Genomic DNA, 25,467 nt, shown 5'->3' with positions numbered 1-25,467 from the left:
CAAAAGCCCCGGCTGCCGTGGCTCGCTCCGCGTTCATATCTTGTAAGGTCGATAACACCAACCACCATGTCGTCGCTAACGGTGATGCCTCTTTGTCTCCTTTACTTATCACTTCCCACAGTTTTTTCCCAACAGCCTCCCATATTTCTGGTTTAAAAGCTGTCTGGGGCTCTGGTGCGAATCCGTTCTCTCTGCACCATATTAACAACCTTCGGAGCATACGCTCATCGTATTTCACCCCTCTCTTAGAGAGGATATGCAGGAGAAGTCTTAATATAGCCCCTTCTTCTTTTGTTACTTTTTGTCCCATCTCCTGCCCCGGCTTAATCAGTTTGAGCAACAGTTTCGCTGGTGTTTCAATCCCTCTCTTAGAGAGGATCCCAGCGAGTAGCGTGGCCGCAGCTTCTGTTTCCATAGCTGCGCCTGGGAGGTGAGGAGCGACCTCACGCCGTTGTCTGCTCCCGCTGATGCGCCCAAGCAGCACGTCTCCCAGCCGAAGTTTCCCACTCCCCTCCTCTAGCTGCTTATCGCAGTCTCGGAGAACTCAGTCGTGCTGAACCATCCTCTGCTACCAGATGTCGGAGGATGTCGGAGTGGGAGACGGACCCGGAGTAACGATGGAATCTCAATATGAGTATGTTCGTTCTCTCTTTATTCAAGTTTTCACAGAGTATATATAGACAGGCCATAAGAGCACGCGCTAGCGGCAGCTATATGATTGGCTTACGGTCTCTGTTCACGCGCTGTCCATGCAGTTCATTCACAGATCAGGTTGGTTACAAGAATTCACATAGTAAATTGCTTAGTCATTAGCACAACATGTTTTCTACCTTCTCAGTCCCCGTTTTTCCCATGTACTAATTCCATCTTCTACCACCTGTTTTGCTCTTAATCTAATCTCTCATAGTAGGGAGGCTGGCTCACGTGACCATTTTCTCTCAGACACATTCCTACAGTATACCTGTTGTTAAGCAACACAATGCATACCTCACCATTTGCTATAATTTGTTATGTACCTAACTGATTATTGTCAACTTGTTAAGACCTACACTAATCATTTTGGGAAACTGATAAATGTTTGTATGCAGACCCTCAGATTTATCTCACCTTAGTCCACGCTGGTGGGGATTTACGAATCTGAGTCACTTACCGCCCCTCTTTCCTGAGAGTGGGACATGACAGGCCTGGTCACAGGACAAGAGTTAACAGGCACAAACTTGAATACAGGCAATTCCATCTCAACACGAGATGGAATTACTCTAAGGGTAACAGAGCACTGAAACAGGCTGTCCAGAGAGGCTGTGGAGTGTCCTTCTCTTGAGGTATTTCAAACCCGCCTGGACACATTGCTGTCCAACCTGCTCTAGGTGAACCTGCTCTGGCAGGGCGGTTTGACTAGGTGATCTCCGAAGGTCCCTTCCAACTCCTACAAGTCAGTGATTTTGTGAGAGGTGAACCATATCACTTCAAAACCTAGAGCAATGGGACTGTTAGCCCTTTTACAGTCAGGCTCCCCACATCTGTTCAAAAAACAGTATTCAGTTAATGTTCCTCTTTACATACATCACATCATACTCATACATGCCATCATTCACTTTCCTGCTTTTCTCCTTCAATCATGCACTTGTCAGGCATGTGTAATTGGCTAATTACTTTCTCCATGAGTTAAGACACATACAAACCTCACTTCACCATCGGCAGCTGACGATGGAACCCGTCACACAGCCTAAGGCCTGTACAATACAGATGTCTTGTAGTCATCCTTTATACTCGGTGAAAAGGAACAGAAATTTCCACGGCATGGTTCCACCACGTCTAAAACAGGCTGCCCAAATAACGTTCTAGCAGTTCTTACTCCTCTTTACTAAGAAGAGTATATAAGACATAAGCAGCTGGGGAGAAGTTCAGTTGCCTGAACATAAGGGCCATTTTAGACACTTTATGGTGTGACAGTCATCTGCATGGGGCTGGGAGGCATAATACAGGGTCTATGGGAGACCTTCACTGTAATAAAACAGAGCCACAGGCCAGGTGGGATATCGCAAGGTCTCGCCAGCTTTGTTTTGTGCAATGGTGTTTCTTGTCTTGAAGCAAGTGCTGCGCAGAGGGAAATGTAAAAGCTGCATGACAGCAAATATATTTCTTTTCTAGCAAAAAAGTTTTCTCTATGATCACCAGATTTTCTATTAAAGAACACATCTATTTGTAAACTTCACCAATCCTAAAAACCGTAACTGGGTCATTCTTCGAGAACCCAATTCAGCAAAATATCAAGTACCTAGCATACCATATAAATTCACAGGAAGTTTCCAAAACCAGTGATGGCATCACTCAGCCAGAGAGCCTGGCTGCAGAGAAACCTGCTCAAGAAATGTAGCATTTATTCCATCCAGTCTTTTCTTCTCTCAGGGAGCTAGCTTCTGTTGTGTTTCTTCATTTAATTATGATCTGATCCACCTTTGGAGAGAAGTAGAAAGAACTGTTTAATGTACCCCAAGTATTGACTACTGCCTGACACCTGAGAGCACTGCACAATTAGACACACATACCATTCTTACTTCACAGCACCATGCCTGCCAGACCCCCGTCTTGCTGTCATCCCCATTCCCCAGCTGCTGCTCTCATAGCCCAGAAGTATCATGTGGAGGGCAGTGGGGATCAAAAAGCCTGGTCTGGTCTAAGCTTTTTTGCTTCCATGAAGGCCCTTGACCAAGGCGATTTCTTCTCGTTCAGAGCACACAAATCTCATTCAGCACACACTTAACTACAAGTAATTCAGACCTAACTGTGTTTCAGTCAGAAGAAATAAGTGGGATGTCCATCTTAGTTGCATCCTCATCTACAGAGCACAGTGTGAGACCTGTGGTCTTCAGAAAAGCACCTCACTAGACCTAGGAATGATCCAGCTCTCTACAGTCCGTGGCCTCTGCAGGGTCTCCTTCAGCATGAGGGCCTGAAAACACTCCTTCCACTGAAAGGAGACAGAATCCACCAAAAACTGCAGCGTGAGGATCTCCACGGGTTTAAGAGATGGAGTCCTAGCTCCTTGGAGGCTGTGAAGGAATAGACATATAATTCTAACTCCTGATCTTACACCATGAGAAAGCAAAGCAAAGCAGTAATTCTAACTAGTTCAACCCCTAGTTCAACCCCTATGACATCAACAACCTTGAGGAAGGGACTGATACGTGACTGGTAATTTTGGAAATGGGATATGATTCTCCAGAAAGAGTAGTAACAAGGCCTGAAGCAGATAACTGGACAAAAGCAATGACAGATATCAGAAAAGTTCACTGGGAATCAAGTGAGAATTCATCTTCTTCATAACGTACTTCTGGCATTTAGACAGATTGTAGGACTTGGGTACAGGAAAGAAGATGCCTGCCGGGGCATCCTTTTCCCAGACTATTCTTGCTCTCCCTCCGAGGAGTGCAGGTAGAAACCATGGGATGACCAGGGACCCAGTGCTGCAAACAAACCTTGCTTGCAGCCTTCTCTTAAAGAAGCAGCAACACACATTCTCAGTGACACACCCCATTGAGAACTGCCCACAGGGCAGCTGGAAAAATTCCCCATGGATCCCTATGTCCTTACCGCAGTGTCTGCAGCTGCCAGTCAGGATGTTTCAGCTTCTCACATAACAGCTGCACTCCAGAGTCTTCCAGGTTGTTAAAACTAAGGTCCAGGTCTCTCACGCTCAGATTGGTGCTGAGCACCATGGCCAGATAGCCACAGCAGGCACCGGTGAGCATGCAATTCCACAGCCTGCAGAAGACACATCGTAAAAAGGTATGAGGCTCACAATAGCTGTGACGACCAATGCACCCTCTCACAAGGCCCCTGACTGTAAGCCTAGCCTATTCCACACCCCACCCACACTGACTACATGCCAACCACTTTGTCAGTGAGTGACCAGCACTGGAGCCAACACCCATTCTCAGTCCAACCTGAAGCCAACCCTCAGCCAGCCCCTTCTCAGAGATGCACACAAGAGGGAATGGGTTCAAGCTGCAGCAGGGTAGGTTTAGACTGGACATTAGGAAAAAATTCTTCACAGAAAGCGTGGTCAGGCACTGGAATACGCTGCCCAGGGAGGTGGTGGAGTCACCATCCCTTAATGTGTTTAAGAGTCGTTTAGATGTGGTGTTGGGGGATATGGTGTAGGGGAGAACTTTGGAGAGTGGGGTTGATGTTGGACTCGATGATCCCAAGGGTCTTTTCCAACCTGAATGATTCTACGATTCTATGATAAGAGTCAATCAGCGCAAGCTGCATAACACAAGAAACTCTAATTAGATTTTAGAAAAAGTTTCTTAACCATGAGTGTGTTCACCAAGGCTCCAGAGAGGCTCCAACCTAAATCATTTTATGATTCTGGGTTACGATACCACCATGGGCAATACCCTGCTGGTTGACAGCCCTTCTTGCCTGGAATACAGATCTGTGGAGACACTGCTACAGTCCTTCGAACCCTCCCCGCATTCATGATATAAATCTAATGATGCACTCCAACAGAAAACATGGTAACAGGAATTCCGCTTTTGCCAATCTAATCCTTATTGCAGGACCTGCTCATTCCTGGCAACGTTTCAAATCTCTAGACAAAGACCTCCACTAGCTTCTGCCCTGCATCCTTCCACTGCCCAGCTACTCTCCTGGCTCAGGTGGGAGAGCTGACAAGACTGTTAATTAACCAGTTCACCCATCTGTGTGTGTTTCAGGATCCACTTCCTCCTTCATTGCCTCCACATGCCCTTACACAACTCCTTCAAACTTCCACAGCACTGCTCTATCCCACTATAAAAGCTGACTTTCCAGCTCAGCCCCATAGCACAAATCCCAGAAGAGATCCCTACATTTCAGCTGATCACACAGAGGCCGCTGCACTATTTCCAGACACAAAGACACCCCAAAGGGGTGGACATACCCCTAGGGAGCCACAAATTCACACACACTGGACCGAGGAGTCAGACCCGACAGCAGAGACCTTTCACAGGGAAGGATGCTCGGCCCTCTTCCACTGCTTGCTTACTTGGGCCTGTGCACCCCTGAGGCTACAGAGACCAGGAACACAGCAGGAGCTGGCTGGAGGGACACCTCTTTCACACACTCTGCATGTTCTCCTGTCATGGCACGCATGGAGCATGGGCTTAGCAGGGACCCAGTGCTGAAGATATCTGAATTTTAGCACCCTCACACCTTTGCAAGAAGCAGCCAGAAAGCCCAAGTCCCACTGAGTGCTGCCCATGGTGTAGCCAAGGAAAAGCCCGACAGAGCCCCATGTCCCTCACCGCAGCGTCTGCAGCTGGCAGGAAGGATGTTTCAGCCCCTCACACAGCAGCTGCACTCCAGGGTCTCCCACTATGTTAAAAGCAAGGTCCAGGTCCCTCAGGCCCTGGCTGGTGCTGAGCACTGCTGCCAGGTCCCCACAGATGGTGCTGGTGAGTTGACAATGGCATAACCTGCAGAGGACAAAAATGGACAAGATCCATTGAGTTGTCACAGACACCAGGACAGATGCTCTTGCTCACCAACCCATCATCAAGTCAGCGACCATATGCCAGGGCCATAGCACTGCTCACACTCACCACATGCCCGCCTCACGGCTAATGACAGGCCAGCACCCCAAGCCACCACCTGCTGCCAGCCCAGCCCACGGCCTCCCCCATCCCCTCCCCTTCCAGGAGGCTCTGCGGCCCCTCAGCCCAACAGCTCTGCCCCCACCATGTAGGGCCCACCCTGGGGAGGGCTCACCATGAACCCACCACCACCCTCTCCACCCACCGATCCCAGACAGCCTGGCCACCACATGGCCCATCCAGTCCCGCCCAACTCAGGACTGGGACAATAAAGGTAGCAGACACTGACAGTTCAGGTCTGCCACGCTTTCCTTCAGAGCACCTGGAAGCATTGTTCCCTGAAGGTGATGCAAAGGGAAAGCACCCAAAAAGATCCAGAGTGTGAACATCACACCTTCCACATCAGCACTTCTGCCCTGTGCATCTAGCCCCGTGGCTCAGCACTATTTACAATGGTGAACACTGCCTTTCAGTCCCCCAACCTTCTTGATTAATTCCCACCACCTCCTGCCCCTGACCCTCTTCCCCACTGACCGGGTACCTCCAAAGGCTAGAGACAACAAGCGGGGACTTCTGTGAACTCCAGGTTCTCCGCAGACACAGTCACATCAGTGTGCACACCAGTGCTCCCACTGCCCCATGAGGGTGTGCACAGCTGGATTTCACTCTCTGCCTAGAGGGTCCCAGTGCAATGGGGCATACCCCGTACAACTCAAACACCCACCTGGGGCTCACACTGACGAGACAGCATCTATGCAAGAACACTGACATCGGGAACGGTAGCTCGGATGGCAATGCGAGTAGAAAGGGAAAGACTGGAATGGCAGCTGAGTGACTCAGACCATGTGTCAACACATGGCCGTGGGCACAGTGTGCAAAGGCAGACACTGTGCACCCAGGAGATCAGGACGGACTCTCCAGCTCAGTCCCCCTGGAAAGGTCAAAAGGATAGCCCTGCCTTTCCACTGCTTGCCCACAAGCCTCTCTACTGCAGTAGAAGAGGGAAGCATGCCCAGAGAAGCATGCATCCCCCTGTGGTACTACAGAGACCAGGGCTGGGGCAGAAGGCCCCTAGCCAAGACACCTGTCACAGCTATTAGTGCTGTCCTGGCAGGGCAGGGCAGGCGGGGAGCATGGGCCGAGCAGAGATCTCACCCTGCAGATGCACCTCACTGGTAGCCTGTCGCCACCCCTGCATGCAGGCAGCAGCTGCCCTGCCCCAGCCACAAGCTACACTGAGTGTCACCCATGGGGCAGATGGAAAAGGCCCCGAGGAGCCCCATGTCCCTCACCGCAGCGTCTGCAGCCGGCAGGAAGGATGTTTCAGCCCCTCACACAGCAGCTGCACTCCAGGGTCTCCCAGCTCATTATCAGCAAGGTCCAGCTCCCTCAGGCTCTGGCTGGTGCTGAGCACTGCTGCCAGGTCCCCACAGATGGTGCTGGTGAGTTGACAATGGCATAACCTGCAGAGGACAAAAATGGACAAGATCCATTGAGTTGTCACAGACACCAGGACAGATGTTCTTGCTCACCAGCCCATCACCAAGTCAGTGACCATATGCCATGGCCATAGCACTGCTCACACTCACCATATGCTCACCCTATGCTCCACCTTGCCCATTTAGGCCCTTTGGTTTTTGCTCAAGACCTTCCAGGTACTGCTGGCAGCTTTTCAGAACAGGCCTTCTTGATTATGCTTTGAGATCTTATACATGTTTTGTTCCGCCATGAGCAAGAAAACCTTCCCTTTGTAGAGCCCTTCCCAGAGCAAGGCCTCCTTTTAACTTTGCTCTGATCTAGGAAAAGACAGCTCTTACCACCTCAATTTACAGCGAGCTGCCCCTCATGTGTTTATAGGGTGGATAGGGAAATAAACCTCCATATGGCTCAACAGTGAAGCCACCAAATGAGCTCTCCCATTTCAATATCAAAACAAAACATTATGCACATTGTCTGAAAATCAAAAGAAATACTGGTGAATGGGGCTCTGAGGTATACAATTGGAGGGAGGATAATGCAGGAGAAAGCACAGCTCCAGCTAGGAGAAAGACAGAGAACCCACTTGTGGTGCACTGTGGCATAACGACACCCACGCGTAGTCATAGATGAGCAGCAAGTACAAGAGAGTGACGAGAGAGGGCTAGAGCTTTAGAGACGTAAAAGCTAGAGAAGAAGTAAAGAAGTTCTTGCTTAACTAAGTCTGAAAAGTAGAAAGGAGAGCAAATGCCCTGAGCACCGACGGAATGCTGATAGCAGTTGGAAGAAAGAGACCTCCTCGGTAATAATGTCCCCTGGAAAGACAACGTGACTATGAAATATGGCATAATTCCACTCAACAGGACGGGCATGACCATAAGTAGTTAGAAAGCAGATTAGCTTGGCAAAAGAAGACCTAGGGTCTGGTTAACCACCCTTCTGCAAATGTGAAGAGCAACAGGTATTCTGGAAAACAGGTCTGTGAAGACCTTCAGACAATTCTTCAGACCCTCCTTGCATTAACAATTTAAACCCAAGGATGCAAGATTTTGACAGAAAAAACAGCATCAGTGACTACTACTCGGTCAATCTAATCTTTGCTGCTCATTCCTGGCAGCATTTCAAAGTCTTCAAGCAAAGACTGATGTAAAGATCTCTGTTCATCTCTGCCTTGCATTGCTCTGCTGCCCAGCTGCTCTCCACATGCACAGGTGGGAGAGCAGGCAAGACCATTTTAATAGCCCAGTCCAACTGCACACTTTTCTCAATCCATTTCCTCCTGCATGGCTCCACAGATTCTTGAACAACGCTCCCAGCTCCCACAGTATTCCTCCTATGCTCTGGTATAATAGGTGGGACCACAAGCTTAGTACCACTTCCACCTGCACAACGACCTTGGAAAAGCAGATACCACTCCCTCCCCTTCACAAATCTGCCCAACTTCTCCATCTGATGAGTGCCATTTCCAATATCAAAATTCCTCGGTTAGCCACCCCAGCTTACAAGATGAAAAAGGCTGAACGGAGCTGGATGCCAGGAGGACTCTGAGGGTAAAGGGACAGACTGTATTACATAAGAAAAAGTTATAATGTAAAGATGGCTTCAAAAACATGCACAACAGAACGTGACTGACAGTGACCTCGCCTATACAAGGGGTTTGCTCCCCTCTTTCAGTTTAAAACCGTTACCCCTCGTCCTATCGCTACATTCCCTGATAAAGAGTCCCTCCCCACCTTTCCTGTAAGCCCCCTTTAGGGACTGGAAGGCTGCTATAAGGTCTCCACGGAGCCTTCTCTTCTCCAGGCTGAACAACCCCAACTCTCTCAGCCTGTCCTCACAGCAGAGGGGCTCCAGCCCTCGGATCATCTTCATGGCCCTCCGCTGGACCCGTTCCAACCAGCCCATGTCCATCTTATGCTGAGGACTCCAGAGCTGCATGCAGTACTGCATCTGGGGTCTCACCAGAGCAGAGTAAAGGGGCAGAATCACCTCCCTTGACCTGCTGGCCACGCTTCTTTTGATGCGGCCCAGGATGTGGTTGGCTTTCTGGGCTGCAAGCGCACATTGCCAGCTCATGTTGAGCTTCTCGTCCAGCAGCACACCCAAGTCCTCCTCAGGGCTGCTCTCATGCCATTCTCCGCCTAACCTGTATTTGTGCCTGGGATTGCCACAACCCAGGTGCAGGCCCTTGCACTTGGCCTGGCTGAACCTCTTGAGGTTCTTATGGGCCCACCTCTCAAGCCTGTCCAGGTCCCTCTGGATGGCATCCCTTCCCTCCAGCGTGTTGAGCGTGCCACACAGTGGTGTCAAAGGCAAAGTTGCTGAGGGTGCACTCAATCCCACTGTCCATGTCTCCGATAAAGATGTTAAACAGCACTGGTCCCAGTACCAATCCTTGAGGGACGCCACTCATCACTGGTTTCCACTTGGACATTGAGCAGTTGACCGAAACCTTTTGCGTGCGGCCATCTAGCCAGTTCCTTATCCACCATCCATCCATCCATCAAATCCATGCCTTTCCAATTTAGAGACCAGGATGTCATGCGGGACAGCGTCAAATGCTTTGCATAAGTCCAGGTAGATGACGTCGGTTGCCCTCCCCTTATCTACCAATGCTGTGGCAACAACATAGAAGGCCACCAAATTTGCCAGGCATGACCTGCCTTTGGTGAAGCCATGTTGGCTGTTACCAATCACCTCCTTATTTTCCATGTGCCTTAGCAGGGATTCCAGGAGGATCTGCTCCATGATCTTGCCAAGCACAGAGGTGAGACTGACCGGTCTGTAGTTCCCTAGGTCTTCCTTTTTTTCCTTTTTGAAAATGGGGGTTATGTTTCCCCTTTTCCAGTCAGTGGAAACTTTACCAGACTGCCACAACTTTTCAAATATAATGGAAAGTGGTGTAGCAACTTCATCCACCAGCTCCCTCAGGACCCATGGATGGATTTCATGAAGTCCCATGGACTAATGTACCTTCAGGTTCCTCAGAGGGTCTCGAACCTGATCTTCTCCTGCAGTGGGGGGTTCTTCATTCTCATAGCCCCTGCCTTTGTCTTCTGCAAATCCATTTCAGTAACACTGGAAAGGGACCTGAGTAACCCAGCAAATGTCTCGATAAATGACCATGGCCACCCTGTGCTAATGCAGATATTAGCATGCTGGGAGATCAGGACGGACTCTCCAGCTCAGTCCCCCTGGAAAGGTCAAAAGGATAGCCCTGCCTTTCCACTGCTTGCCCACAAGCCTCTCTACTGCAGTAGAAGAGGGAAGCATGCCCAGAGAAGCATGCATCCCCCTGTGGTACTACAGAGACCAGGGCTGGGGCAGAAGGCCCCTAGCCAAGACACCTGTCACAGCTATTAGTGCTGTCCTGGCAGGGCAGGGCAGGCGGGGAGCATGGGCCGAGCAGAGATCTCACCCTGCAGATGCACCTCACTGGTAGCCTGTCGCCACCCCTGCATGCAGGCAGCAGCTGCCCTGCCCCAGCCACAAGCTACACTGAGTGTCACCCATGGGGCAGATGGAAAAGGCCCCGAGGAGCCCCATGTCCCTCACCGCAGCGTCTGCAGCTGGCAGGAAGGATGTTTCAGCCCCTCACACAGCAGGCGCAGTCCAAGGTCTCCCAGCTCACTTCCTTCCAGGTTCAGTTCCCTCAGGCTCTGGCTGGTGCTGAGCACTGTGGCCAGGTCCCCACAGATGGTGCTGGTGAGCTGACATTTCACCAATCTGAAAAAGATCCACCAAGTTGTCAGAGCCACCAGGACAGATGCTCATGCCCACACCAGGCCAATGAGCATAAGCCACGGCTACAAACCCCACCGATGCCCACCCCACAACCAATCTCCTCCCAGAAGGTACCCCTCAACCCCACAGCTCTGCCCCTGTCAGTGGGCAGCTGCCAGGCCCTGCCTCAGCAGCCTCATTCCTGCCTCCCCCAGCAGTGGGGGCTGAGAAGATGCACACCAGGCAGGCAGCCCTGCGACCAGTGTTCCTGGAAGAGCTGGGTGAGGAGCATGGCAAGGGCACAGCCACCAGCTCCACCTGCACAGTGCTCTTCTCAGGGCTAGAGCCAGAAGCAGCTCCTGCTTCCTGATGAGACCTCTCCCTCAATATATCAATTGGGAGGAACAAAGCCATGCTTTAAACACAACAGGCTTATTGCAAACTGAAGTGGGAAGTGCTGCCTTCCCATAGAGCCAAGAAAAGTTAAAGGAGACCTTGGAGTAGGTAAGGCTCTGGGAAATGCCATGTGGAGCCCCATGTCCCTCACCGCAGCGTCTGCAGCTGGCAGGAAGGATGTTTCAGCCCCTCACACAGCAGCTGCAGTCCAAGGTCTCCCAGGTCATTATAAGCAAGGTCCAGCTCCCTCAGGCTCTGGCTGGTGCCAAGCACTGCGGCCAGGTCCCCACAGATAGAGCTGGTGAGTCGGCAGCACCACAACCTGCAGAGGAGACACAAGGAGAAGAGCTGTGGGGTCATCACAGCTGCCAGGCCCTCACCAGGCCAAAGCCACAATCCCTGCCCACCCCATGGCCAATGATGGGCCAGTACCATAGCCACTGCCCGCTCCCCTCTGTCAGTTCCCTCCTAGGAGGCACTCGTTGGCTCCTCATGCCCCACTGGTCTGCTTTGGCCACAGGGACCTAGTCCAGAGGATGGTCGTGCTGGTGGAACAGGGACAGGGTCGCACCCAATGCCAGCTGGCCGTGCCTGCAGGCAGCCATGGGGCTGCCCTGCCCTGGCATTGGGCCTGGCTCCCTGCAGGCTGCTGGGTGCCCAGAGGCACCCAGGCCCACACTCGCTCTGCGGGACACAGCAGCCCCCTCCTGCAAAGGCCAGCTTTGCCCTCAGGGCTGGGCAGGAGGCAGCTGCCAGGCCTTGCCTCGGCCACCACAGCCCTGCCTTTGGGCTGTGCTCCTGGGGAGGAAGAGGAAACCCACAAGAACGTGTCAGATTCACTAGAGCCTGACCTTGGGCCGAGGTTTCACTGTGGATGCCCCTTCACGGATGTACAATTTGCTCTGCCATCCCCCCGTCTGGGGTGGGAAACCACTTGGATATCTCTGATGTGGTTTTATCCTGTCTCTAATGAAGTAAAGAAGAGCAGAGGAAAAGCAAGTCTCCTCCTTGCTTCCTGAACATCTTCACTCCTGATCTGAAATCAAGGTCTCTTTCTCCATCCCCTCCCCATCCTTAGTTGAGGTTCCCAGACGGACAGTGCCAGGTTCCAGTAGAGCCATGGAAAATCCCTTTCCCCAAATGCCTCACTGCAGGGCCCTTGAATATTACTCTATGGTATTAGGGTTGTGAACACGAGCTCTATCAGGCTGTGGAAGGACTCCACCTCTCCAACACCTCCTCACAGTCGATAGGCTTAACAGCATCAAAGAAAGGGACTTCCTCATCAGCAGGTAAACAGAGGGAGCTGCCTATTTGAGAGAAGGGCTGCCATTTTTGTTTATATGTCTCTCAGGAACAGAATAGTTTTCTCACTTGACTGTTTTTAATTTGCTCCTTGGATTTCCTAAAGCTTGACAGAGCAGGGACACCGGTGGTGAAGTGGACTCCTCTGCCTGGGGTGCATGCCTAGAAAAGTAAAGAACACATGATCTGCATTAGAAGATGCAAGCTGAATTCATTAATAATTCATAAACATCAAGATAGCATGTTAGAGAGCATAACATCCCACTCAAAGCACAACTGTAAGTACTTCCAGTTTACTGCAAAAAAAAACCCAAAAACACGAAAAAACAGATGTGTCTCATACTGTGCAATTCTAGGTCAGATTTATATGAAATTCACAGTAATCACAAATGCTGTACTGTACATGGCTACATGAGACATGTCTAGTTTTGCTGTCCACGTACACAGATTGTGTTAGCTGTGGTCAAGTTTGTTAAGAAGTATTCCCAGGGAAGACAGGCTGGTGCTATTCACTCTCATCTCCAAACCTTCAAGGAGCAATGCACTGGGCTGCCTCAACAGAGGTCTCCAAAACCACCTCAGCTCTGATCAGATTAAAAGACTCTGTTCCTTGAATTCAGAGGAGATTCTTTTGAGAACTCAGGGACTGAAGAAGAGAAACTGCCCCGGCTGTGAAGGAAAGAGAGAGCTAACAGTTTCCCCAAGCAGGAGACAGGAAAAGGAGTACATTCACAGCCTTCGCTTCTGGTGTTAACCCCTTCTTATAAGCTGTGTTCCTTCTCTGCACATTAACCAATACTGTTTGGAAAAGGGTGATTGTAGTCCCCACCGAGCACTGAAGTCCTAAAGACAGGATCCAAGAGACCAAGTCCAGTTTGGGCCCAGTGAGTAATGCCACCTGTACTATAAGCAGAAGCCCAGTGCCTTGGGAGAAGAGCAAGAACCTACCCTCAGGGCTGTAACTGCACAGATCTGGAAAGCAGTAAGATCCACAACTAGCCCAGGGTCCAGGCAGACGTCCTTTCTGGGGGTACCTTTGAGGAGTGGGCCCATACAAACCTCACGAAGTTCAATAAGACCAAGTGCAACGTCCTGCTTCTGGGTGAGGGCCATCCCCAGTATCAGTCGAGATGGGGGCATGAATGGATTGAAAGCAGCATTGCAGAGAAGGACTTGGGGATAGTGGTGGAAGAAAAATTGCATACAAGCTGGCAATGTGTACTTGCAGCCCAGAAATACAATCATATCAGCAGCTGTCTAAAAAGAAGCACGGCCAGCAGGTCAAGGGAGCTGCTTCTGCCCTTCTATTCTGCTCTCATGAGACCCCACCTGTAGCACTGCATCCAGTTCTAGAGTCCCCAGTACAAGAAAGATACAGACCTGTTCGAACAGATCCAGAGGAGGGCCATGAAAATGATGCAAGTTTTGGAACACCTTTCTTACAAAGAAAGGCTGAGAGAGCTGGCGTTGTTTAGCCTGGAGAGGAGAAGATTCTGGGGAGACAATACTGCAGCTTTTCAGTACTTAGAGGACATCATAAGAATGACAGAGAAAGACTTTTTACCAGGGCCTGTAGAGGCAGAACAAGGGGCAACAGCTTTAAACTGAAAGAGGGTAGATTTAGACTGGACATAAGAAGAAATTTTTTAAGAGGGTAGTAAGACACTGGAACAGACTGTCCAGAGATGTCATGGATCCCCTATCATTGGATGGGTTCAAGGGCAAGCTGGATAGGGCTCTGAGCAACCTGAGGTAGTGAAAAATGTCCCTGTCCATAGCAGGGAGATTGGACTAGATGATCTTTAAAAGGTCTCTTCCAACCCAAACTATTCTATGGTTCTAACTGTTGGGCAGCCAGGCTCTCGCTCAGTGTAAGTTGGAGCAGGACAATAAACTTGCTCTTTCCACTCTACTTGTGACAGACTTCTGCTGCCTGGAGCTTCCAGCATTTTCCTTAGTTGTGGTAAGGCAACACCAGGAACTTTTTTCCTAACATTGACAGGGAAACACCCAGAGGGTACCACCACCATCCCTTTCAAAATCCTTACCAGTCACACTACTGACAGTGGAAATACAGATACAGAAAAGAGACCTATGCACCATCCAAGTCCCAGGTATAGGGTTGCTTTGCCAGATAAACACATGCTTGAGCCACCACAACAGATGTCCAGATGCCACTGGTGGATCCTACAGCACAGATCAACTCTGGCACAGTCACATTACCTGTCAGAGCTTTTAGCAGGAAGAAAACACCCCTAGGAAGAAGTGGAGCGCATGCAATCACAGGATGCAGAAGGCCATATCTCGTGCATCAAAAGGGCAGGGGTGAATTGGATACCTCTATACAGTGTCTTCTTGAGCCTGCGGATCTCTCCAGCAGTCCGGCTTTGCATGGCCTCTCACTTAAGCTTAACTCTTACAACAGGAGGAAGGAGTTTATGACAGGCAGAGGCAAGACAGGGGATAGGAATTTTCTTTAAAAAGGCTGGACACAGAAATAGAAAGCAAAGCTATGGGCTCCGCACCCTATCCCCTGAGCCATAAGGTCGTGTGCGGTGCTGCCTCTCATACAGTTCAGTGCATAGTATGTCCCTGTTTAGAATGAGAATATGTGAAAAGCCTACAAGACAAACAGAACTCATCAATCTGGCTAAGACTGACTTAAAAACCTCAGTGGAAAGAGTCAATACTGTAGCTCTGAGCAAGCAGCCTTTATGTCAAACAGCCGTAGGGTAAAAACCCTTGGAAAGTTTATGAGGTCACCCTTTCCACAGAGCTCTCTTCCTGAACACTGTTACTTATATGAGCACTGTAGTTGACAAAAGTTTACTTATGAAGAAAAACTCTCATCTCAGGCACTCTCTTCCTATAGAGTAGTCCCAATGCCAGACCCCAAATTACAGCAGCTTCTCCCATTTAAGAGACACTTTTCACTGAAAGAAACCTTGAAAAGAAGCAAAATACATCCACCGAATATATTTAGGTTCTCACACAAACCATCAGTTTGATGTCTAGCAGCTGGAACCTGGATGAAAGGAACACACCTGAAGCCTATGTGCTGAAAGGATTGAGAACACTCTTGGAAGGCAGCAAGCATACCTGAAAAGGCATATCTGCAAGAGACTGCTTGCTGTTGGGCTCCACTGACTATAGATCTGCACTGCGAATTCAGTGCAAGATAGCCTGAGCTGAGTTTAGAAGGAAAGGCCTTCAAAAGACTTCAAAGGGCATCGTTAGCACAGATCACAGAATGACAGGGGCTGGAAGGGACCTCTGGAGATCATCTAGTCCAACCCCCCTGCCAGAACAGGTTCGCCTAGAGCAGGTGGCACAGGAACGCCTCCAGGCGGGTTTGGAATGTCTCCAGAGACGGAGACTCCACCACCTCTCCGGGCAGCCTGGGCCAGGGCTCTGCCACCCTCACAGCAAAGAAGTTCCTCCTCATGTTTAGGTAGAACTTCCTATGGTCAAGTTTGCGCCCGTTACCTCTTGTCCTGTCCCTGGGCACCACTGAAAAAAGACTGGCCCCATCCTCCTGACACGCACCCTTTAACTATTTATAAGCGTTGATAAGATCCCCCCTCAGTCTTCTTTTTTACAGACTAAAAAGACCCAAGTCACTCAGGCTTTCCTAATAAGAGAGATGTTCCAGTCCCCTAATCATCTTGGTAGCTCTCTGCTGCACCCTCTCCAGCAGTTCCCTGTCCTCCTTGAACTGGGGAGCCCAGAACTGGACACAGTACTCCAGGTGCGGCCTCCCCAGGGCAGAGCAGAGGGGGAGGATGACCTCCCTCCACCTGCTGGCCATACTCTTCTTGATGCACCCCAGGATGCCATTGGTCTTCTTGGCCACAAGGGCACATTGCTGGCTCATGGGCATCCTGTTGTCCACCAGGACTCCCAGGTCTCTTTCAACTGAGCTGCTCTCCAGCGGGTCATCCCCAACCTGTCCTGGTGCAGGGGGTTATTCCTCCCCAGATGCAGCACCCTACACTTGCCCTTGTTGAATTTCATAAGGTTCCTCTCCACCCAACTCTCCAGCCTGTCCAGATCTCACTGTATGGCGGCAAAGCCTTCTGGCGTGTCAGCCACCCCCCCAGCTTTGTGTCATCAGTGAACTTGCGGAGGGTGCACTCCTTCATCCAGGTCATCAATGAATATACTGAACAGGACTAGACCCAGTACTGACCCATGGGGAACACCACTCATCACTGACCTCCAACTAGACTCTGTGGCCCTAATCACGACCCTCTGAGCTCTATCTTTCAATCAGTTTACAATCCACCCCACTGTCTGTTCATCTAACCCACAAATCCTAAGCTTCCCTATGAGGATGCTGCGGGAGGCCATGTGAAAAGCCTTGCTGAAGTCAAGGTAGACAACATCCACTGCCCTCCCCTCATCTACCCATCCAGTCATGCCATCGTAGGCAGCTATCAGATTAGTCAGACATGATTTCCCCTTGGTGAATCCATGTTGAGTACTTCTGATAGCTTTCTTTTCCTCCATATGCTTTGAGATGACGCCCAGAACGAGCTGTTCCATCATCTTTCCAGGGATGGAGGCAAGGCTGACTGGCCTGTAGTTTACTGGGTCTTCCTTCTTGACCTTTTTGAAGACCGGAGTGCCACTGGCTTTCCTCCAGTCCCCAGGCACCTCGCCTGTTCCCCAGGACCTTTCAAAGATGATGGAGAGTGACTCAGCAATGACATCTGCAGCTCCCTCAGCACTTGTGGGTGCATCCCATCAGGACTCATGGACTTGTGGATATCCAGTTTACTTAACTGAACTCTAACTTGACCCTCCTCAACCAAAGGGAAGTCTTCCTTCGTCCAGACTTTCTCTGTTACCTCCAAAGTCTGGGACTCCTGAGGGTCGGCCTGAGCAGTAAAAACTGAAGCAAAGAAGGCATTCAGTAACTCTGCCTTTCCTGCATCCTCTGTCACCATGGCACCTGTCTCATTCAACAGCGGGCCCACATTTTCTCTAGTTTTCCTTTTGCCTCCAATATACTTGACGAAACCCTTCCTGTTGACCTTAACTTCCCTTGCTAGGTTTAATTCCAAGGAGGTCTTGGCTTTCCTTGTTTCATCCCTGCATACTCTGATGGCATTCTTGCAATCTTCCTAAGTGGTCAGTCCCTTCTTCCACGTGCTGTAAACTTCCTTATTCCACTTGAGCTTTTTCAGAAGCTCCCTGCTCAACCACGCAGGTCGCCTGCTTCCCTTGTCTGATTTCTTGCTCTTAGGGACGCACCGATCCTGAGCTTGGAGAATGTGGTATTTAAATACCAACCATCTCTCTTGAGCCCCCCTGCCTTCCAGAGCCCTAGCCCATGGGATTTCTCCAAGCAGTTTCTTGAAGAGGTCAAAGTTAGCCCTCCTGAAGTCCAACGTTGCAATCCTACTTGTTTTACGCATACCAATTGTTTCAGATCATTTGTTTCAGAAATGCATTAGCTTTAGCTATGCTTTGCAATGCAAGTCTTTCTAGTTAGAATATGAGATCTCTGAAGCGCCCTATTCCAGTGGAAGACTCACAATGCCACACCTAAAGGTGCAGCAGGTATTCCAGTTTAACAGACATTTACCACCCTAATTTGAAAGAAATCTGCAACAGTAAATCTCTTCACTGAATGCAATCTCACACAATCAATGTGTGAGAACAGAGTGAATGACAGGACCACACCTTTGTGGTGGAAGGACTGAGAACATCCTTGGGCACTACCACAAGTCTGCTGCAAAAGGCAGTATTTCAGCCAGAAGCAGGTGGTGGTGGAGAGACAGTGGGTCTCTGAAAGATCACAAATCATAGAATCACCGCATGGTTGAGGTTGGAAGGGACCTCTAGAGGTCATTTGCTCCAAGGCCCCTGCTCAGGCCACCTCAAGCAGGTTGCCCAGTACCATGACCAGCAGCTTTTGAATATCACCAAGGATGGAAACTCCACAACCTCCCTGGGCAACCAGTGCCAGTATTCCATCACCCTCACAGTGAAAAAGGGTTTCCTGATGTTCAGAAAGAACCTCCTGTGTGCCCATTGCCTCTGGCCCTGTCGCTGAGCACCACTGAAAAGAACCTAGCTTTGCCCTCTTTGCACCCTCCCTTCAGGTATTTATGTACATTGATGAGATCCCCCTAAACCTTCTCTTCTCCAGGCTGCACAGTCCCAGTTCTTTCAGCCTTTCTTCATATGCACGACATTGAAAAAACAAAGTTGAAAAACTGCTCAGCACTTGCCTTCAGTATCCCATTGACGCTGCATACACTGGGCTGTGTGAGCCTAGGAAGGTGCAAGACTTTCTCTATAACTGGCCTCAATATTAACTGTCTTTTAAAAAACAAAGAAAACCCACATTACTTGAAATAGCACACATCAAATAACTGTAGTGCTACTTCCCCTGATACAAGACACACTACCTGCCTCTTTTCAGCTCTGTCTCAGTCCAAGTTCCATCTTTGGACAATCCTAAGCAAAGGTGTAATTTTCAAATAAAGTTTCTATCCCCCCACCAGGACCGCTCCTCCTGGGCTGACAGCTCCACAGTCATAGGCCTCTCTCCTTTCGAAGAACAGAGGATTGTGCTTTGACAGTCATCCAGTATCACAAGAAAGTCTCTCCACAATGAGAAGGTTGCACCCCACAGATGAGAAGGGCATAAAGTGATGTTCTACCCAAGTCCTAACAAGCCCTCCACAGCATGAGCCAACTGGACAGGCAAATTAAAATCCCTTTAAAAACCTTTTCTGAAGAGGAGAATGGGTCTATACTACTATAAAAGTAGTATGGGGGGGAGAGATGCCTGTATTTCCTGCAGAAAAACATCACTCCAAGGTGATATTTGCCTTCACCTAGGAGCAAAGGCTTTGAAGAGAAAAAACGACGTCTGCATTCACTGCTCTCTTCCACCTTTATGCAACTGCTCACACAGCAGGTCCTGCCTCCATACATGTTCTCCATAATAAGCTTAGTGAATCAGTAAAAAGATATGTAACATGGATAGGGGATGGAGGCAGGGAAATTTTGTTAGTATGAGAGCAGGAAGATTCTCTTCACCATAGCATTAGCTTTACAGAGGTTTTTATAATGGAAAACTTCCAAACATTTTTAGTTTTCAAAAACAGAGAAGACCAATTTATGTAATTGAGAAACTCCACTCCTGTGGTGGCCAGCAATACTTACTGATGTGACCTATCTGGAGGTCCTGGAACAAACTCGTTTTCATGGTCTTCCAGTGCAACTGAGCACCATTCAAGACAAAAGGAGTCCAGTCCAGTCCACTGTTTGACACAAAATGAAAGGATCATTTGATCATATTGGCTCAGGATGCAGTCTTTCAGAAGTATCCCAGTGAAATGCTCCAATGCATTGCTCACAAATGTTTCTTCTTGAATCTCAAACAAACAGTGAAATACATTCAAGTTGTTAATCGCTCTACCAGAACATGAAGTTGCACCTTGGCCTATTTGAATCCACTTCAGTACGTCTTTCTTAACTCTAGGTGAGATTTTACACCCAGTTCTTTCTACCAGGTACTCGCTTGTTTCCTCATTTAACAAGCCAAATAGGAATCGTACCACTAATATCCAATTTGTATCATACTTACTGTACTGTTTTAACACTTTATTTATATCCTTCCCTGGCATCCCCAATTCTCCTGTTTCCTTATTGTCCTCCAGTGCATAGAACAATGCTGCAAAAAACTCTTGAAAGCTCAGGTGAATGAAGCTGTAGACAGTCACACATTTCATATGGTTTCTTATAACACTCTCATTCAGAAAAAGGGAGAGGAGAACTGGGTGATTTAAGCCATACGCCTCAATCTCCTTTTCATGAAACAGGATCTTCCGCTTCCAGATTCCATCAGCAGCCATGCAGCAAAGTCTGCTCAGGAACTTCTTCATATCCTGCTTCAGATGGTCACTCCCACATTTGAGTAAGCTGGAAAGGTACAGCATGTACAGCTCTGTGGTTGTTCTAGAAGTCTGGGCAAGATCTTTCCCTTCATTAAGTTCTTGTTCAAGGACAGTGCAGATGGTCCAACACATGATGGGTACAAGGCACATGGCAAAGAGAGTGTCATTTCTTTTGACAAAGGTAATAGCTTTTTTTGCTTTATCTTCATCCCTGAAAAACTTGTGGAAATATTCATCCTTCTCAGCATCTGAAAAACCCAATATTTCTACATAACGCTCCTCCTTTAAACACCGTCCCAGACTTTGAAGAGCTGTTGGTCTTGTAGTGATGAGCAAGGAGGACTGAGAGAAGAGAGTTTTCTGAAATAAACTGCTCAGAATTATTTCCACTGGCTTCCTTTCCCCACAGTCAGAACACAGTTTATTTTTTGGCTGATCACAGGGAAACCTCAGTTCATCAAAGCCATCAATGATGAACAGGAGTTTTTCAGGACTAGCCAGGATTGCTTCAGGTGGTGCCTTTCCACAGGGACAGCAAGCTGAGATGAGATCCACCAGACTCAGCATATCTACCTGATAGGAAAGGTTGATTTCTCTACAGTTTATGTAGAAAGCATAGTCAAATTGTGCATAAATGGCTCCTCTTGCCCAGTCTAACATGATCTTTCTTGCTGTCACTGTCTTTCCAATCCCTGCGCTACCCACTATCACAATGATCTGCGGCGTTTGACCTCTTTCATCAGGCCGAAAAAGCGTTTCTACAGTAACTGCAAAGTGAGTATCCTCCCTCACAACTTCTGCATGTCTTCCTCTTAGACCCAGGACTTCATGTTCTTGTTCACTTCTTCCCAGAGGGTTCATAACCATCACCAGCTTCGTGTATCTACTGCTTAGGGTCATATTCTCACCCAGACGAGCATTCACCTCTTCAAATGTATGGAACTCTCTTACTACATGGTCTCTGTATTTCTGCCTGTAATCTAAAACAGTAAGAAACATAAGTCCCTAATAAGTGTAGATTTCCCATTAGCTCCTTGTCATTAAACACACTGCCACTACACTGCACTTGTTTTATACGACTTACAAAGACCTTAACAATGGCTCACCATGAACACCCACCTGAACAGGCGTCTCTATGCTTTACTTAAGGAAGGGGTGGGGGGAACCCATTAGGGAGCACAGGACCCACTGGGGAAGAACGCCTTCATGGGAAAAATGGCTGAGGATATAGTTGGAATAGAGTTGCTAAGCATACTCCTCTTTCTATAAAGCATTGTGGCATCTTTACTAAAGAAGACTTCCAGTTTCATTTCTCTAATGGAAGATGAAAGGTTAACAGTGCTCTGATCAATCTCCACTGCAATAAATAGGAAATAATTAAAGTTGCTTAGCTATCACGCATCAAACCACCTCTCTTCTCGCAAACTCTTCCAGGGAAGGATAATCTGAACTGTACTTTGCATTCCTTATGTGGACAGATGATTGCACACTGTTGTCTCCTGCCTGAGACAGCAGCCCATAGCGTAATGGTTCCTGCTGAAGTGGCACTTACCTTCAGCTGACGTTCCAGGACCCAGAGCTGAAACAGAAATTGAACACGTGTATTAGCATTGTCTGCAGCAGCATCCTATGGACAATACTCAGGGGCAGCAGATTCCTCCAGGGCCCAGTCCTTGCCTAAGATCCCAGAGGACAGTCAGTGATTTGCTACTGACACTGGCACATCAGCATTGTGAATGCTCCCAACTCACTGAAAATCCAGACAGGTCTCAAGAGTTCTTTCAACCTGCCAGTATTTCTGTCCAAGAAACACCAAGCCTGACACCTCTGCTCAATGTTGCCTTTTCCTGGAGGTCTCAACTGAGCCCTGCTGCAAGAGCTTTCTTAGTTCCATGAGCAACTCTCCGCTCTTGCTGGCTCAGCCCCTCCATGCTGGTTCATTCAACAGGGCTTTGTAAAAGGTGCCTGTGCAGGTGCACCTGTGTGCTGGACACACAGCGGGTATACAAAATGCTGTATGACTGAAGGCCTGGGAAAGGGTCTGGCCTCCGAGTCTCACACAGCATGCAAGGCTGGCAGACACAATAGAATCAAAAGCAAGGCCAGTAAAAGGGGCGCTTTGCAGTCATTTATGGAAAGGGGCAGGAAAAAACATTAAACTAAAATTCTTCCTCTTCCATTGCTTAAGTCGCAGAGTCGTAGAATTACCTAGGTTGGAAGGGACCTTTCAGATCATCTAGTCCAACCATCAATCTAACTCTGAAAAAAAACCATCCGTAAACCATATCTCTAAGCACTACGTCTACCCATCTTTTAAAAACCTCCAGGGATGGTGACTCAACCACTTCCCTGGGCAGCCTGTTCCAATGCTCCTCCCTCCCTGTCTTGGGCTGGAATTAGCACCTAGACTTTCATTCTCCCTACTCAAGTTCTCTAGTTAAAACCAAGAGCACCAAATTCTGGTCTTTCAAAGCAAAACAAAAGCCGGAAAACATACTGTGTTGTCTTCCTACCTCACTCATGACACCAAGGCCAGGGAACTTCTGTCTTCCACAAGACTGGGCTACTGAGACAGACAAGAGTTCAAGCAGCGCATCTTCTCATAAGCCACTCACCTGAGACACCCCATGACGAGCTCCCACAGGCATCAGAGCCCTGGACTTTAGACCATAAAGGTTATAAAGACCCAAAACCAGGAAGTCTGTTCCCTGTCTGTCTTGAAACTATATCAGGATTCACACCCATGCTAAGCACAACAGTCTGGGATCCCCTACAGCCTCTCTTTCCTCTCTGCTCACACTCCTGGGGACAAAGGCATAATCCCTGGGTTCCTGCACATTCCTGCAGCACAGAGCCCCAGGCAGGTATGACCAGAGCCTCCTCAGACACAACCAAAGGGAAAGCACATGGGTTCATGCTCTAACACTCACCATCCATCCCATATCCCAGAACCTGTCTGACAGTCAGGGGTGAGTGCAGCAGACAACCACTGCACTACCTTCACATCAGGAGGGAACCCTTCTCCTACTGAGGAACCCCAGCTCCCACATGGGGCCGTGCTTCCTTCCTGACGCAGGACAAGAGCCTGGGCTGGAGGCCACAACCCATCCCATCTGATCAAGAGGTTCTCCTACTCTTGAGGACAAACACTGTGGGTCTGACAGGGAGACCTCAGGGGGAAAAAGAAGAATCTGAACAGCAGTCCCTGAAAGGGACATGTAGAGCAGCAGCAGGAAGGAATTCCTGCAGTTATTCTCCTTAGGAAGGAATGCACTGGATTTCTCCTCCCATTTCCCCAGCGCTTGAAAATTGTTCTCTCTCACAACTGCTAAGAAGTCACTTGCACTTTTTCCAGGGACCAGTCAAAGAGAAAGGAAGAAAAAGTATTCATAAACTCCAGTTTCCTCACCTTGCTGTCTCTTCTGTTTCAGTTTAGCTGCAGTGTCTCTTTTATTGATCCCTTCCAGCACACAGATGGCTACCTCCACAGCAGTCTCCAGTCCATAGTGCTCACACATATGGTCAGCAAGCCTGACTGCATCATTGGTTTCTTCAAGTAAACTTCTGGATAGATTGGGTGTGCCTTCATAATCAATATGTGATAATTTAAGCTTGAACTTAATGAACATGCCCAACACAAGATCCTCCAGTGCTTCTAAAACGATGTTCCAGGAATTCATCTCTTCTGCCATCACTCTGTGCTAAAAGTACCCTGGGGAAAAATGTAGATATTTAGGGCTAAATGCTCTCTGAGACCACAGTACTTCTCTCAGCCTCTCCCTGCAACTCCTGCCTCAGGCACAGGGCTAATAAATGAAGCCAGACTGTTGCAGTATCCCTATATGCACCACGCAGAAACAAATACAGCAACCAGGGCACCTGAGGAATGCCTGGGCTCCCTGCCACACTAGCCATGGCAGCAGGACTGGGGCTGCACCCTCTTTATTTCTGGAGACAGTGGCTAGTGTGGGTGGAGAGCTGCTGTCTCTACAGTACTAACACCTTCAGGAGATCACGCACCCACTCACATCACCAGCACCACCGCAGCTCTCAGTGCATCCACAGTGTTTGCCTGCTTGCAGCTCTGCATCTCCCAGGAACAAAAGTGGCATCCAGGGAACATGAAGCCTGTTCCTGCAGGTACAATGCAGAAGCGTTTCACCAGGAACATCAGAACATTGCCCCAGAAACTCGCCATATCCCGAGTGAAAAAGACTTTCCAACATATCACCTCATTAAAAGGCTCACATCATTCAGTTTCTACAGGCTGCAAAGATTTGGCTTTCTGCCCTTCAGCTCAGGTCTCTATTGCCACCCTTGCAGGCCTGTGTGTTGTGTAGGGAGCAAATAGGGGTGAATGAAGAGCTAGGAGCTCAGCCAGGAGCAGGGAGGGTGACAGCAGCCAATCCCCGTGCAAGGCTCCGTTAACAGCACCTGCTCTGGCGCAGCCCCAGCTCCAGGGGACCATCTCTGACCCCCTCCCCAGCCCACACGCATTTCCCTTGGGACCACGAGGGCTGAGAAGGGACAGAAGCTGCTTGCACATCTGTGCCTCGGCACGGGGTCCGGCTTCTGCCCTGCTGCAGCTGCTCTGCTGCTCCACGCCTTCCCGGGCACCCCTCCATCCAGCTGGGCAGCGCAGGGTCCCCCGGCGCAGCTCCAGCACTTGTCTCCCTCCTCCAGAAAAGGGCCGCCTCCTCCCCGCGGCGGCTGCTGAGGCTGCTCCCTGGGGCAGCCCTCCATTGCTAAGGGCCGCGAAGACCGGCCGCAGGTGAAGCCCCGCTCTGCTGCCTCCAGACCCGGGATCTCCCCAACCCCGCTCTGCTTCCATGGACCCCGCTCCCCCCTCAGGACCCGCTTCCACGAGCACCGGGACACGACGCAGCCCCGCTACGCTCCCCCCAGCCACGGGACCGCACCAAGCCCGCTCCCCGGGTCACGCCCCAGCCCGCCTCCGCTTCCCCGAGAGCCCCCCCCCGCCCCGGGACCCAGCCCGGCCCGCTACCGTCCCCGCCGCCAGGCCTCACTTCCGCAGGGCGGCCGGACCTCCCGCCCCCGCGGCGGCCCCGAGG

General features: G+C 49.6%; 1 protein-coding gene across 8 annotated transcripts; it reads right to left on the bottom strand.

Annotated features, from left to right (window-relative positions):
* Window positions 1-631: 631 nt before the first annotated feature.
* On the bottom strand, window positions 632-25,467 carry LOC141737449 (NACHT, LRR and PYD domains-containing protein 12-like). 8 transcript variants are annotated; one of them, XM_074572144.1, is made up of 12 exons: window positions 25,401-25,461; window positions 24,416-24,529; window positions 23,805-24,107; window positions 21,948-21,974; window positions 19,662-21,375; window positions 12,549-12,641; window positions 11,326-11,496; window positions 10,611-10,781; window positions 6,872-7,042; window positions 5,292-5,462; window positions 3,595-3,765; window positions 632-2,457 (listed from the first exon to the last, which is right to left on the bottom strand). In XM_074572144.1, the coding sequence occupies exons 3-12, from the start codon at window positions 24,085-24,087 to the stop codon at window positions 2,442-2,444; spliced, it is 2,988 nt and encodes a 995-aa protein (XP_074428245.1). In that variant the 5' UTR covers window positions 24,088-24,107; window positions 24,416-24,529; window positions 25,401-25,461; the 3' UTR covers window positions 632-2,441. The 8 variants fall into 8 exon arrangements, with proteins under 8 accessions (XP_074428245.1, XP_074428250.1, XP_074428246.1 ...); XM_074572149.1 differs by having other exon boundaries at window positions 24,424-24,529; XM_074572145.1 differs by having other exon boundaries at window positions 25,423-25,457.

Source organism: Larus michahellis, unplaced genomic scaffold, assembly GCF_964199755.1.
Source record: "Larus michahellis unplaced genomic scaffold, bLarMic1.1 SCAFFOLD_69, whole genome shotgun sequence".
Lineage (NCBI taxonomy): Eukaryota > Metazoa > Chordata > Aves > Charadriiformes > Laridae > Larus > Larus michahellis.
The sequence above is the reverse complement of the archived record's forward strand: the minus strand, read 5'-3'. Positions and strand labels throughout refer to the sequence as shown.